At 40.6% G+C, this 14,871-nt stretch overlaps 1 protein-coding gene across 2 annotated transcripts; it reads left to right on the top strand.

The window, feature by feature from the left end:
* Positions 1-2,623: 2,623 nt before the first annotated feature.
* nemp1 (nuclear envelope integral membrane protein 1) lies at positions 2,624-14,561 on the top strand. Of its 2 annotated transcripts, XM_066708222.1 has the most exons (10): positions 2,624-2,757; positions 4,404-4,525; positions 4,993-5,212; positions 5,463-5,535; positions 6,059-6,152; positions 6,339-6,453; positions 7,291-7,516; positions 9,881-9,961; positions 11,647-11,820; positions 12,136-14,561. In XM_066708222.1, the coding sequence occupies exons 1-10, from the start codon at positions 2,652-2,654 to the stop codon at positions 12,326-12,328; spliced, it is 1,404 nt and encodes a 467-aa protein (XP_066564319.1). In that variant the 5' UTR covers positions 2,624-2,651; the 3' UTR covers positions 12,329-14,561. The 2 variants fall into 2 exon arrangements, with proteins under 2 accessions (XP_066564319.1, XP_066564320.1); XM_066708223.1 differs by lacking the exon at positions 9,881-9,961.
* Positions 14,562-14,871: the final 310 nt, after the last annotated feature.

Genomic DNA, 14,871 nt, shown 5'->3' with positions numbered 1-14,871 from the left:
TGGCTTTGCAAAGGCTGCAAGCTACGTGTGGTGCTGTATCAGTACATGTGTATATGTTGGTTTTATGCAATACTGCTGAAATAATGCGTGTAAATAATAATAATATGAGAACAACTCAATTGCTAGAGTAAGTACCCACATTTTGAGCCCAAGTTACGAATTGCAATTCAATGTAGTTCAATACAGTATTTGGCTTTTAACAAATCCCACTATTCCTTGCTATCAAAAATAAACACTCATATATGAATAAACAAGGAAGCGAAACACGATTGGTTCTGTGGCATTCATTGTGCAGCCAGTTTTGTCATTTAATGTACATTTCACACCGGCATAACGTTTTTTTCCAACGTTATTTACAGTCACCCTTGAGTCGTGGAACTTAAAGGCTAAAGGTTAAACTTAGTGCATTGAATTTGTTAAACCACTGCTAGACTGGATTTGGATTAATTGCAGCAGAGTGATTTAATTTTAGTTGTCTTTTGTCTCTCTCATCTTTCCCTCTCTTTCTGTCTGATTGGTTTTGTGTGTGTCAATCAATCAATGAATCAATCATTTTAGATTTGGTATAGTGCCACAGAGCCCTGCACAGATTAAAACAACAACACAAGTCTGTGAGTAATACAACATGTTAAAGTAAAGTATCAGGCACGGAGGAGAGAGAAGCAAATTCTATATGATTAGAGATTGTTATGAGAAAATACATGTGGTGTATGTGGTGTGTGTGTGTGTGTGTGTGTGTGTGGGGGGGTTAAAAGTGAGGAATTCATATCATAACTGGGGTGAAGGTGTGTCGTGAGAGGGCCAGTATTTGAAACGGAGACTGTCTTCCACTGTGCTGTGCTAAAAAAAGTTATACTTTCTAGACATATGGGCTTGTAATGCCTACATATTTTAATTGTAGCACCGGAAGTGGCCTACAGTATGAAAATGCATCTAGAAATAACACAGACTATTAGCCTACCATAGCCTTCCTCTCTGTGAACATAGAAAATTAAAATATAGATGCTATTAACACATTTTAACCCCAGTTTTATGTTAATGTTGTGAATGGGAACAGAATACTTATTATTATTATTATTATTATTATTATTATTATTATTATTATTATTATTATTATTATATTCAATTATTTGTATTGTTTTTCTTTGCTATTAGCTAATTTTGCTCTGTCAGGGCTGATATTTTTGTACACAGCCTACACATCGACACATGATACACACGCACACACACACAAATATGCATTACCTTTTCTGTATTTCTTAAAAAATAATGTCAATAAAAATATTTTTTTATTTGAAATTTGGAAGGATATGTAGTGGTTTTAGTAAATCCCAGGATACACCGATGTTTCAAGTTCATTACAGAAAACATAAATACAGGTTAACCCGGAGCTCTCCTCTCACATGAAGTGAAGAAAAGAACTAAGGATGTGAGTTGGAGAAGCCTTTTTGTATCTTCAGAGACAATGGGTTACAGTCTTCTCTGTCAGAAGTGATTGCATTTCATTAAAATACAGTTGTACAAAATAGTTTACCACACACATAATAATTAACACAGACCTAAGTTTGCTAATGTTGTTGAAGTGTTTGATGAGTTGATTGGTGATGGTCAGCATTTGTAGGCAACAGATCTTTATCAAAGACATTGTTTTAAGTCCTTAACCACATACCTGTTCCCCAAAACACACAATCTCTATACTGTTTGACTGTTTCAGGTGATTGAATATCCTAGAAGACAGTGGCTGAATGAAATCATGAGAAGACAATGCTTGATTGAAGCCTGAGACAGAAATGCGTTAAGAACAAATAATTAAAGTAGCCCTCAGAGTAAATACAAACTAATGATTGCTTTATAAACCAGATTACTTTGCATGAATTAATGAAAGCATTAATAATATATAGAGATTATAAAGGAAATAATACATTTTGCCACTACAGATAACAAAATAGGACTTATGTCATTTCTATACGCCAATGACAACTGACAACTGACACTTTTTATATATATACCCACAGGATTTTATATTTTGCGACTATACAGAACTCGTTAACAAAAGAATGGGTTGTAATGGAGACCCCTGCTGGTCAGAACGGCCTATGTAAGCTGTCTACACTATATATATATATATATATATATATATATATATATATATATATATATATATATATATATATATATATATAATAAATGCATACTCATATTTTAATAACAACGCCATGTGGTTGAGCAGGGGGCGTCTGATTTCTAAAAGATTGCCAAACACGCTTCTTACGTTTCTAACGCCCAAATTGCTCAATCATAAAAATCCCCTTTCAGTGAATTTTCCAAAAGTTAACAGACAACCCCTTTCATTTCCATCAAGTTTGGGTGACGGAAACAATGTTTTTAAAAATGTGCCATTGAATTGGCTGACGGGCCCTGACCAGGTTTCAAAACCGTTCTATTCACGATTGTGTCAATAATCCGTTTTAAACCCGCCTTTTTGCACCTCAGCTTTGCATTGATTGGTTCACAGCTTAAACCTTACCCTGCTGATACAAATCCTCTTCTCTCATTGGTCAATACCGCCTGTCGGTGGCTCGCTATAGGGCGTGTGGCTCAAGTGGTTGCTAAGCGAGGGGGCAGCACGGTAGTGTGCGCGGTGGCCTGTCATGGCGGGAGAGATTAAATGGAGAGTGAGGTTTGACTTTAAAACAGCGACAACGGCCTCTTTTCTTCTGTGTTTCGTGTTGTATTGCCTCCCATGCGAGACGTCAGGTGAGAAGCTTTTGGGGATATTTTTTAAATTAGATTTTGGCCTTGTGTTTGACACTAAATATCAATTTTAAGCGAGAAACCAAAAGAGCCTGGAAGAGAAATTACATTCGTGCTGTTGTAGACTAGACCGTAAAAGTTTTCAATTGCAAAAAAAAAGTTGATTACAATATTAACCAAAGAGGCATGTGTTAAAAATGCATTAGACAACTTGTACACGTTTAACTCGGTTATCAGAGTTAAGTGTCAACACTGGGGTAGGAACTGGATTCATTAGGCAGAATTACAAACCATTAACACGTTATTGGCTGCATTTGTAACATTGTTATATGACATTTCACATAGCTACGCACTTTTCGTGTTTGTTGACGATTTTCTGTATTTGTGAAGAACATTTCAATCCTTACTGTTCCAACCAGTTCTATTTTGCAAATTAAATGCCTACTTACTTGTCCTGTTCAGTCCCTGCATTGATGTTGCACTGGATTAAGAACAACCAAAATGATTGTGCACAGTATTCTATTATACTTGCAGTGTTAATGCTATTATTATTATCATGATCATCATGTAGGTTATGTCATGTTAGTACGTGTGGGCATCTGTCGTGGTGCTTTACACAATCACGGTGCTTGAGTAGGAGTATTTTCCAGATGGAAGTTCAGGGTTCCCAAGGTCATGGAAAAACCTGGAAAGTCAGGGGGAAAACACTGACCTGGAAAGTCAGGGAAAATGTTCAAAAATGTTTTGAACCTGGAAAAGTCAGGGGAAAAACATATTATTTCCAAAAACAAATCGAGTAGAATAACGTAGCATAAAGTGGAGGTGGATTTTGCCACTGATTGTGTAGTGTTTGTAACCTTATGTAACCTTTATTTTCTTTTAAAATATTTATAACACTTGGTGAAACTTTTTTTGTTTATTCAACTTTGCACACAATGTTACAGGACTGAAGTTCCTTCCTTGTCTCTACTCCAACTTCTCAACTTTTTCAGTTAAAAGCACACAGCGGCTCAAATGTATGTAGAATGTCTGAGAAGCCAACATTCAGAAACATTTTATGGTAAATTCAGTGATAAATAATACAATTAACTGATTGATTAACTGGTGCTTACTGACTAGCTGAAAGGAAGATTGAATAACTGATGACCAGTTTATTTACTTTGATTTAATAAACACTGTTAAATGTGAAAATTTGAGATTGCATAATTTCATAATTGTATTGTTTCTACTGTCCATAATGGTGAGATTGGTTGTGGGTTTTTGGAGTGGTAGACTTTAACCAGTTATTTTGGTTCCTCATCTTCTGAATCATCAGGACAGGGCTCAACATTAAGAGTTCCCCGGTTACCCTCGCCAACCAGATTTGATGTTGGGAGCTATATTTAGTGAAAACTGTATGAATTCTAGGAAAATAAAGCATTAAATATGTCATCAATTAGTTTAATTTCTTGGAGATTATTTTTTCTACAAAATAATATTGCAGGAGTGCTTACCATATTTTTCTTATAAAATCAATTTCATAATTGATGAGGAGATGTCCTGGAAAATAATGGAAATTATCCTGGAAAGTCATAGAAAAGTCTTGGAAAATGGAACCCTGGAAGTTGTGCTACTGCTTTCTGTAACTGTAGAGACTCCCTGTCCCGCAGGTAAAGAGCTGTCCATCGTATCTATCCAAGATGGACAAGAGATCAAAAGGTTTCAATCTCAGGACTTCTGTTACTACAACCACCTGGTGCCTGGCTGGAAGGAGACGTGGACTAGAATACAGGTAAACCACAGCACCGCACTTCATGTCCATACAGTCACTTAAACATATGTAGTTGGCATTTCACTTCTTAGCCAGCATTGGTGTTCATCTTCACCACACCAAGTGATCAGGCCTCAGCCATGCATCATCAGTTGTAGAGTAATTTAGTTCCATCATTGAAATTCCATAAAAGGGGTATTGAACAACAATCTGAAATATGTTCTGGAAATTACCCTTCCAATTTACATCCTAACTGAGTTGCAAAGATCTTGTCCCCCCATTTTACATGTAGAACAGTTAGCAGATGCAGGTGAAAAAAAAGTCAAGTTTGCAAACAACAACTTGTCTTTATAGTATCTTTCACCCCTAAGGCTTCCAAAGTTCCGCTGGCCTCACCCTCATGGCCAGATCATTGTTCTCTCGGTTGTATGCATGTCAGTATGCACTCCTGAAACTGTAATTCCTGGGTGGTGTTGTTCCCGTCCCAGATTCGCGTGCGCAGCTCTAAGCAGCTCAAGGTGACGGTTGTGCAGGACGAGGAGATGCTGAGGGAGTTGCAGCAGTTCAGCCTGTGGACTCTATTCAACTATTTCCTGAAGGAGCACTCCAATGAAACCACCATCGGGGTCAGCCTCTTCAGCAACAAGACCTGCTTCCGGGTGGACCCCGCTGATGCCCAGGCTGGATACACTGTGCAGCTCCTTCGCAGTAAGACACCTCTGTAGCAACAACACTGCCAGATGTGCTGTGTGGCAGGGGTGGGTGATTTGGCCCAAAAAATATATTGTGATATTCTATAGGTAACTGGGAGATATGGTATATTATATATTATACCTTTTAACCGACCAACACATTCTGTAATTGCATGCCATTTGTAGGAGATTGTATGTAAAAAGGCAGGAGTGTGCAGCAATCTCATGCATTCAAAATTCATACTGGACTGTTGTTTTCATTCCAGGATTTGACATTTACCTCTTCATGGTCTTCTTTGCTGGTCTGCTCCTGTTCTTCTATGCAGAAACACTGAGCAGGTAATGTCGGACATTGTCAGTAGTGTTCTGAGACCTATCCACAGTATACAGTGATGCTATAATCCTACCAGAGAGCTTAAGATTTAGTCTCCCTTGATGACAGAATAATTGGGAAGCTTGACCTGCAGAGGACACTAGACTTGGAGTGGATTTCCCTCCCCATAAGCTGCAACCTTTCCACCAAGTTGTATCGCTGTTAACTGTGTATTAGCTTCCTACACACTTTGTACAGAAGTGTTGCACAGTATTGTTTCTGTGAAGAAGGCCCTGTGTCTTGATTGATTCTCCAGTGTGTGTCAGTATTGTACACGCTGTGTTGGAGATGCAGGATCATAGCTTGGTGTTCGATTGTAATCTTTGTCTATGAAAGGTTTCTTAAACACTGATGGCAATTACCCTGACATTTTATACCAGTGTCCTCCATTTGGGGTTTCATGAGCTGCAGGTTTCTGTATAAGGCTGTACATATCAACTGTTTTGAGAAGATTCAGAGTTATTAGTGGTCTGTTTTTCTGTTTCGCAGGAGTCAGGTCTTCTACTACTCTGCTGGCATGAGTACAGGAATGATCGCCTCCCTCGTTATCCTGATCTTTGTAGTGGCCAGATTCCTTCCAAAGGTAAGCCCATGGTGGGCTGTGCTTGTAAATAGGCCAGTAAAGTCCTCGGACAGTGCCCCAGCGAAGAGGTGGTTCTATAGGTGCTGTATGGTGGAGTGGGTCTTGTGTAAATGCACAACTGAGCTGTGATGTGTACTGAAGCCAACCCTCTCCTTTACTGTTCTCCCGCTCTATCCCTTCTCCCAGAAAAGTCCCTTCTACATCCTGGTGGCGGGTGGCTGGTCCTTCTCGGTCTACCTCATCCAGCTGGTGTTCAGGAACCTACAGGTCATTCTGCGAGAGCACTGGCACTTCGCCATCGGTGAGCTCCCCTCGGCTGCTCTATATTGTAGTAGAAAATAAACCCCCCTAGTACAAGTGTGATTCGCCATTTGCACAGGAGGGCCTGAGCCGATCACACTGGCAAATGAGAAACTTGGATACCAACACTACTACTTAAATACAAACCTCTCATCTTATGTTTATAATTTGTTAATAAGTCGCGGGTGGGTTAAAGTGTTCAATGTGCTCTTGGCCTAGGTCTGGGATTTAATCCAAAACGTTAACGCACCTGCTAATGGAAAGCTGAAAGCGGTAAGCCTGTAGTTGCGGCTTTATTTATTGTCAGGTATCGCCCTGGACAAGGGCATCTGCTAATAAATAAATAATAATAATAATGCATTTCACAAGACATGAGGCTCCTGTATTTTTTTCTTCCCAGAAGTCTCATGGCTGTGTAATACATTTTTCACAGTTTTCCTATTTGTCCAATGATGATGATCTGGTTTATCCCTCTCACTGTGTTCATCCAACCCTCCCTGACGATTAATTTAACTTGCCTTTTACTGTACAGGATGCTGTACATAAGGTTATTTTGCTGCTGTTCCAGGAGATACAGAATCTTGCTTGATTTTTCACACCATGTTAGTAAAAAAACTAAACAATACCAAGAAATTAGAAGTTCAGTACAATCATTTCCCCAAATCATGAGACATTGAGGCTGCAATCCATTTAACTAGCCTCTCTGGCCTTTTGTGGAAATGCCAAGTCGGAAGTGTGCAAGACCACAAAAGTGTGTGTGTGTGTGTGGCCGCCCCTGGATTCCCTCTGGTGAGTCCTGCTCTTCTCCTAATCTCTCTTTTGTGTCATGGGTATGCAGGCTACGTGGCGGTGGTGGGTTTCGTGAGCTTCGCAGTGTGCTACCGCCACGGCCCCCTGACTGAGGTGCGCAGCATCAACATCCTGACCTGGACGCTGCAGATCGCTGGGCTGCTCTTGGTCTATGCCGGCATCCAGGTCCAGCAGGTGGCACTGGCTCTCATCATCGCCGCTTTTTGCTCCAAAAACCTGGAGCACCCCATCCGCCTGGCCCTCACACTGTGGAGGTAGGACCACCCGCTGCAATGGCACACCGCATGGGAGCCTCCATTTTGTTTGGTTTTCCTCGTGGTTATTTTGGGCTTCACTCTCCCTTCTCACTTTTCACTTCTCTGTTCTCGTCTCTCACTTATCCCTGCAAACACCCTTTCCCAGGGCAGTTACAGTAAGGTGATTAAAAGTGCTAGAAGAAGAATAGATAACAATCAGCAGCAGAATAGGGGGTATGTTAGTGTAGCTAGAAAGTGCATTCAAGTGCTGTGATGTCCAGGAGGGGTTGGCTGAGCTATTTTTCTGGACTGCACATTTGAGTGATTCAGTTAGAGAAATAAAGGCTGTCTCTTATCATTAGCAGTGTTGTATAGGCCTTATTGCAGTGAGGCAGCTCTAGTCTATGGGGGCTGGAATCCTATGGGTTCTAGAAGATCCTGTCCATTAGAAAATGATTAATGCCAAATGACAGAGGGGAGCTAACCAAATAATGAGTTCAAATAAGTAAATAAGAGCTGCCCTTGAGAAATGGAGTCACCCACCCCTGTGAATGTTTTTTTTTTTTTTCTCCCCATGATTGTTGTGTGACTTTAAAATCCAGGCATCTGTTATAAATTAGCTGCTGCATAGGGGCACGATGAGCCCCCCTTGATGGGTCACCAGTCTATTGCAGACACTTTAAAATAATATATTTATTTAAAATAAATGTATTGACCTGCCTTTAAAAACTGTATCAGATTGTTAATTGGACTGATTACTATTTGTAATTTAATTCTGTTCTGCTACATCCCTTAACAGGGAACAGTTGGCTCAGTTTAAGGGCCCTACTTAAAACGTTGGCCCACCTGCTAATGACCATCTACAGACCTGAGTGCAATGGGCAGCTGTTTGCCTTTATTTCATTCCTGGCCCAAGTGTTAATGTTATGGTTATTTTGCTTCAACATTGTGTGTGTGTGTGTGTGTGTGTGTGTGTGTGTATATACACATTTTTTTTCCCCAATCCTTTTAATTAATTGGTGCAACATCGTTTATGTTCATCAGCCTCATTTAAGCACTGATTTGGAGAGCAGTATTTTTCACTAATCGAGTCTAATCCAGAAACAGTGGCTAGAAATGTTTTCCAGGCAGTAGGTAGTCGAAACAAACGACTGGCAAACTGCAGACAGCAGCGCTCTCAACATCAGCATCTGTATCGCAGACTAGACGAACCTGCATGCATGGAGACCGATGCAAGGAGCTGATTTACTCTTAATGATGCTAAATTTGAATAATGGGTAGTTGTGGGAAGTCAGCATGCAGTATAATATGAAAAAAAGTAATTATATTTTTTAATATCAAATCAAATTAGAATAGTCTTAATGACCTTGGAGTTTCGCAGGGAGTCTGTAGCCCTTTTGTGTGTATGTCTTTGTGATCTCCTACAATTTCAATACAGCCATTAATCACCAATATTTGGTCCTTACTGCCATTTACAATCCAATCTTTTTGTGAAAATGTCCATCAAAAAGTACATCCATATTTACCCATGAAATCTCATCAGTCACTGTTTCTCCACCCTGGTGCTGAGGACCCCACTGTCCTGCTGGTTTCTGTTCCAACCGAGCTGAAAGTGACCTTGACATTTTCTTATTTTCTCACTTACAGCATGTTGGCATGTCTGATATCATTTTATATTTAACTTGAAATCTCCAATTGTTTAAAATCTGTTTAAAGACTTAAACCAAAACATAATAATTAGGCAAATTATGAGTTCATCTAATGGTTGAACTCGGAAAACAGGAGACACTTCTTCACACAGAGTTGTCACAATCTGGAATAAACTCCCCAGCGATGTGATTGAAGCTGAAAATTTTGGAACATTTTAAATTAGACTGGGTAGGATCCTTGGATCACTCAGTTAATAATGGACACCAAACTTGCATGATGGGTCCAATGGCCTCCTCTCGTTTGTACCCTTTCTTATGTTCTATTAAGTAACCTGAGAGCTCAGTTTGAATACAAATCTGCAGGATGGTGTGGATCAGGATTGAGATGCACTTTAAGTTTACTTCAATCTTAAATCTGTAGTAGGTGTGGGGAACTCCAGTTTAATTTCTAGATGTCTGTATAAGACAGAGCAGTTCAGAGCAGTGGGCTGGTTGAACCACAACCCTAAAAGTGACCCAAAGCCCAGTTTGTCAGTGGACAGCCTTGTATTTCCCAACACATGGAGCAGTACTGCACACTGTGTTTGTATGGTCACAGTTAATCTTGCAGTATATTTGTAGAGCATTCAGACTGTATCTCTATAGCTCTGTCACTGTGTTCTGTATGGCTGCTTTCGCAATGAGGAAAAAAAAAAAAAAGCGTATTAAACTGAACTGGTTATTTTCTCCGGAGGCGCTGGGGAGCAGCACGGCCGAGGGCCCCAGCCACCTCTGGCCGAGGCAAAGACGCCCGACATCACAGCACTGGGCCCAGGTGAACAGCTGTTGGTGTGGGTCACTGCTGGACACATTGTCCACCCTGTGCATGAACTAGATCGGTGAAGTGTTGTCACGGGCAGGATCCAGCCCTGATCCCTGGGAGCTACAAAAGGGGTGGGGAATGTCCGGCCTCCAGGCCGTATACGGCCCCTGAGGCCGTTTGCGCCGGCCCTTAGAGTCCCTTTGAAGAAAAAACATAAAAAAATTGTGACATACACTTAACACTAGAAGCGCTGAGCTTATGTAATAAACATCTCTACTGCGTTTTAACTGCATAAACACGAAAATAAATAAGTTATAAATACATTTACCTAGAATAGCCAAAATCTGGTTATTTTGACTGGCCATTTAAAAACATAATAACTCAAATATAACGCATAATCCTGCCTGCCCTTCATAATAGTCAGTCTGGCACTCAAGTGGTGGTCTCTACCTGTCTAAAGTCTTTCATTTGCTTGAAAAACACACACATTGTACAGCATTACAGGTGTTTTCTTACAGCTGTAGTCAGATTGAGTGGATACAGTGATTACCTGCAAATAAACATGGATTGGAAACGGAGATTGAAGAGAGCTCGTTTTGGACATGCCGTTTATATGAACATGACTGATTCCGTGGCATCAGTGATACTGGCAATGACAGATCATTTGTGGGTTTGTGCCATGCAGTGTTGTGAACACATTGTGAGTGAAACGCCAGGTACAAATTTTTAATCTAATTTTACTCTACTGATCAATACGTGATTGCTAGGCACATTGCACGCAAAATAATGATTCACGGATATTATCAGCGGAGGAGCATTTACTGCCATGCTATATATTCGTGGAGTAAAATTGTTCACCTGGAGAGGGCTGTCAAAGTGCAGTGTGAGGTATGAGCTCCTGCAGGGAAAGTGCAGAAACGTGTCCTGTGTGGACTGTCCCGAGCTGTCAGGTATGCAGGATAGATATATAGAAAATAGTTTATTGAAATACACTGATTGTTTTCAGCATACAAAGCTACAGTGAATAACAAGTTTACATAGTTTGAAAATGTTTACAATTATGTTTTGATAAATGCAATATAAATGCTGTTACTTTTGAACTATAAAATATATAAAATATTGCTTTTGAGCATTATTCCAATATTTACGTTTACACTTGTTTCATTATCTTATTGTATGCCGTTTTTGAGCTTTTTGCTTATTGTAGACTATATAGTTATTTATGTTTTGATTGCAGTGTGTGCGTTTAGAAAAAAGTGATTTTGTTCTTGCATTAGAATGTAAGTTTCATCTGTATTAATGTTTTGATGTAGGTGTATTAATTAAGGTTGCGGCCCGTGAATACAGTTGTGAACACTCGAATGGCCCTTGATCGGAAAAAGGTTCCCCATCCCTGAGCTACAGGGTCTTTGGTTGTGCAGTCCCTCCTGGCTACCAGATTCAACATTAAAAACCATTAAGTGTGATCTTGAACCCACTGATGGAAAAAGGTCTAAAACAACAATAACCGCAACAAAAATCCCTGAGTGTGACCCGGGCTGGAATCTGTTCTGGACCCACGTTGTTTATGGAGTGTGTGCAGCTGTACTGTACTGTACTGTACTGTACTGTGCTGTGTTGTGTTGTATGTGCCGCTGTGCTGTGCTGTACTGTACTGTACAGTCCTGTGTTCAGTGCGCTCTGTGCTCTCTGGGCAGGAGGTTAAAGGGCTGGCAATGGTCCCCAGAGCCACCCCGCTTGTTGACGGAGGAAGAGTACCAGAAGCAGGCAGAGGTGGAGACACAGCGCGCCCTGGAGGAGCTGCGGAGTTACTGCAGCAGCCCGGAGTTCAGCGCCTGGAGGGCCGTGTCCAGACTCCAGTCCCCGAAAAGGTGGGTGTTAAAATGCACAGTTTTTTCCCCATCGCAAAGCAGTGAAATCAGTTTTGAGCTGTTCATTAAATAAGCTAAATGCACTGCAGCCTATTTAGAACCTCCACATGTTTCTTCAGATAGAGCTGATGAGATCTGACCTTTCCACCCCTGGAAGACAGTTTATGTAAAAGCCCTGCCAGTTGCTACCATGTATTGCGGGGCTGCAAGGCTGTTACAGAGGGCCAGCACCCAGGGATGGAGAAAGTAATCTTTGGTGCTTGATGTTTGCTGATAGCGTCTGGGTTTCAAGTAATGTACGGACTTCTTGCGCAGGTTTGCAGACTTCGTGGAGGGCTCCCCGCACTTGGACCCCAACGAGGTGTCGGTGCACGCACAGGAGTACAGCTTTCTCTTTGACGATGAGGAGGATTTTGAAGATGAAGAGGAGGAGGAGGAGAATGAGAGGAGGGGGTGGAAGCGTGAGGAGCTGGCGATGGATTTGCCGAGGAACCACAGGTCTCTGTGAGAGCGCAGAGGGCACCGCAGCCTAGGTGTCCATACAGCTCCCTGCCCTCCACCCCTCAACTTACCCAGACTGCACTCATACAACGCTGGGCAGGTTACCCGCCAGAGCCTGTTTTTTTTTTTTACAAAACAGGATTCAATGCCTTAAGAAGGGGTGAGAATACCAAAAACTCCTGATAGGCAAAGACAATCAATCTCTCTTTGTGCTCTAGTCCCAGATGAATTTATTTTCCCTTGTGTTAGATCTCTGCCTGAAAATGGTTACAGAGTACTATATACTACTTTGTTTGATACTGGAGTCCACAAATAACACCACTATAGTTTGAGATCTTTATCATATTTTTAACCAGTCTCTGATTGGCTACATCTAGGGCAGGGGTGTCAAACTCCAGTCCTGGAGGGCTGGAATGTCTCCTGTTTTTATTTTTTTCAGCCCACCTCTCGTCTTGTCTTCATTGGTCTAATGATTAAGTGGATGATTTGAAACTTCTGTCCAGATGCTGAAATCTCATTTGTTGTGCCCCCTTTGGGACTGGAGTCTGACACCTCTGATCTAGGGAACCGAAAAAAGGCTTTGGTTTTTGAGGTACAAAAATTGTGCCCCCACATTAAAACCAGATACCATTTTTTTTTTAACCATTTTTGCTGATGCAACGCCTGAATGGGGAGACGGAAAAAATAAAATAAAAACAGTCATTTTTACTTATTGATTTAAGTACCCTGTTTTATTATCTATCTTATAACTGCAGATGTTGCGGCAACTCCTCAATTCCAAACTTTCTGCCAGTGGCCTTTTTCCATATCTACTGTGGCACCCTTCTGCATCAGAGTGTCTTGCCAATTCTGAATGGGATCTTTAGCATTCGGCCCGGAAACAAGCTGGATAGCACAGGGCTTCAGAGCAATGTATACAGTAATGTTCATTTGCCTTTCATGTTTTCTCATGCCTGGGGTCTGGTGCATCTCCTTTTGTCTGGATCCTTTTGAGATTTTTATTTTGTTGTCTCTGCATAGAGTTACGTATTCAACCCATGAATGGATCTTGATTTATTGGACTTATTTTAAGTATTGTATTAATTAGGCCTATTTATAACCTGAAAAGTCCTTCAGATTAGTGAAAAACTACTCCGTCCATCCTTCATTCCCACAATATAAAACCCCATTATAAGCATGTCTGCTTATTTAATCAATATACCTTGATGATTCAGAAAGCAGTCTCTTGGTAGAGGGTATTTCTAACCCCATCCATGTTTTAAGAGTGTAATTTAGTTAAGGAAAGTCAATGGCCAGTTTTTCAAATGTATAATTTGTATCAGCTTAATTTAAAATGGGCAATTCAAACGAGACCCAGGGGTAACCCCCAGAAGCGAGGTTTAAGCTTCCTGGTAGAGATTATTCAATATCCATTTTGAGAGAAGCTTTCTGGCACTAAGTGGATAGAAACGTCATGGGGAATTCTAAAAGTGTGACACCTGTGTCGCAGTGGTAAGTTCCCCCCACTAGTTTAGGCATGGCAAGTTGAAGCCCCAACTCAGGAATCATCAGCTCGAGCATCGATTGCCAGGGAGATGCATTAGTTCTTTCATGTGCTTTGGCAACTCGTTTTCGGCCCTCGAAGTTTAGGAGAAGGTGCTGGCATTTATACGGACCCCAACCTTTTTCCCCCTTTTGTGTGACCAACACATTGTAAAGGCATCTTTCTGCATCACTTATCAATTGCATGTGTTGCAGCATTTCATTGAAAAACTTTTCAATTCACCGTCTTTAAAATGCTAATTCTGGATAAGGATTTCCGGGCTTAGGACCACTCTCTAATACCATGCCAAGAAAGCAATTGATCTATCTGTGGTTCTGGTTCTTACATTCTCATGAACAAGCATAATTCTCCAGCTGCCCATATCCAGTGAGTATTGCTGCCCTAAAGTATTCAGTGTCTAAAGATAGCCGAACTGGGTGTGAATGTAAAGGATTACCAAAGTGCAAACTGAAAGAAATTAGCATGCAGTCGGTGAATATGAAATGTTTACAAGGTTGAGATACATTTATTTTTATTACTGTTATTTTTGTCTTATGTTTTGGTTTAGTTTTATCCACATAGTGTTTGCAGTGTTGAGTGCTCTGATTAGGATTATTTCTGGTTTCTGGCATTTGTCTTTTTATATGTATTCTGTGCTGATTTTACCTTTTTTTATATATATATAAAAAAATCTTGCTGCTATAAATGTTTAAACAACTTTTTTTTTGTTTTTAATCCGTCTGTCTTGATTGAGCGTCTGAATTCAATTCCATCACCCCAGTTTGAAGTTTTAATCAATCACATTACTTGATCACCCTTTCCCTCCCGATCCTATTTTAACCGCCTTACATTCTTGCTCTTTGCAAGATTTAGCTTCTATCATGCCAGTTTACTTGCTGTGTACTGTTTTCAATCACAATTTAAACACCTTTCTCATAATTTGGATGCACATATTTAAGGATACAATTTTAAGGTAAGGCGCACCAAATACATATTTTTTAAATGCTGAAAACCAAAAGCCATCATTT

The sequence above is a fragment of the Amia ocellicauda genome, chromosome 7, assembly GCF_036373705.1.
Source record: "Amia ocellicauda isolate fAmiCal2 chromosome 7, fAmiCal2.hap1, whole genome shotgun sequence".
NCBI classification, from domain to species: domain Eukaryota; kingdom Metazoa; phylum Chordata; class Actinopteri; order Amiiformes; family Amiidae; genus Amia; species Amia ocellicauda.
The sequence above is the reverse complement of the archived record's forward strand: the minus strand, read 5'-3'. Positions and strand labels throughout refer to the sequence as shown.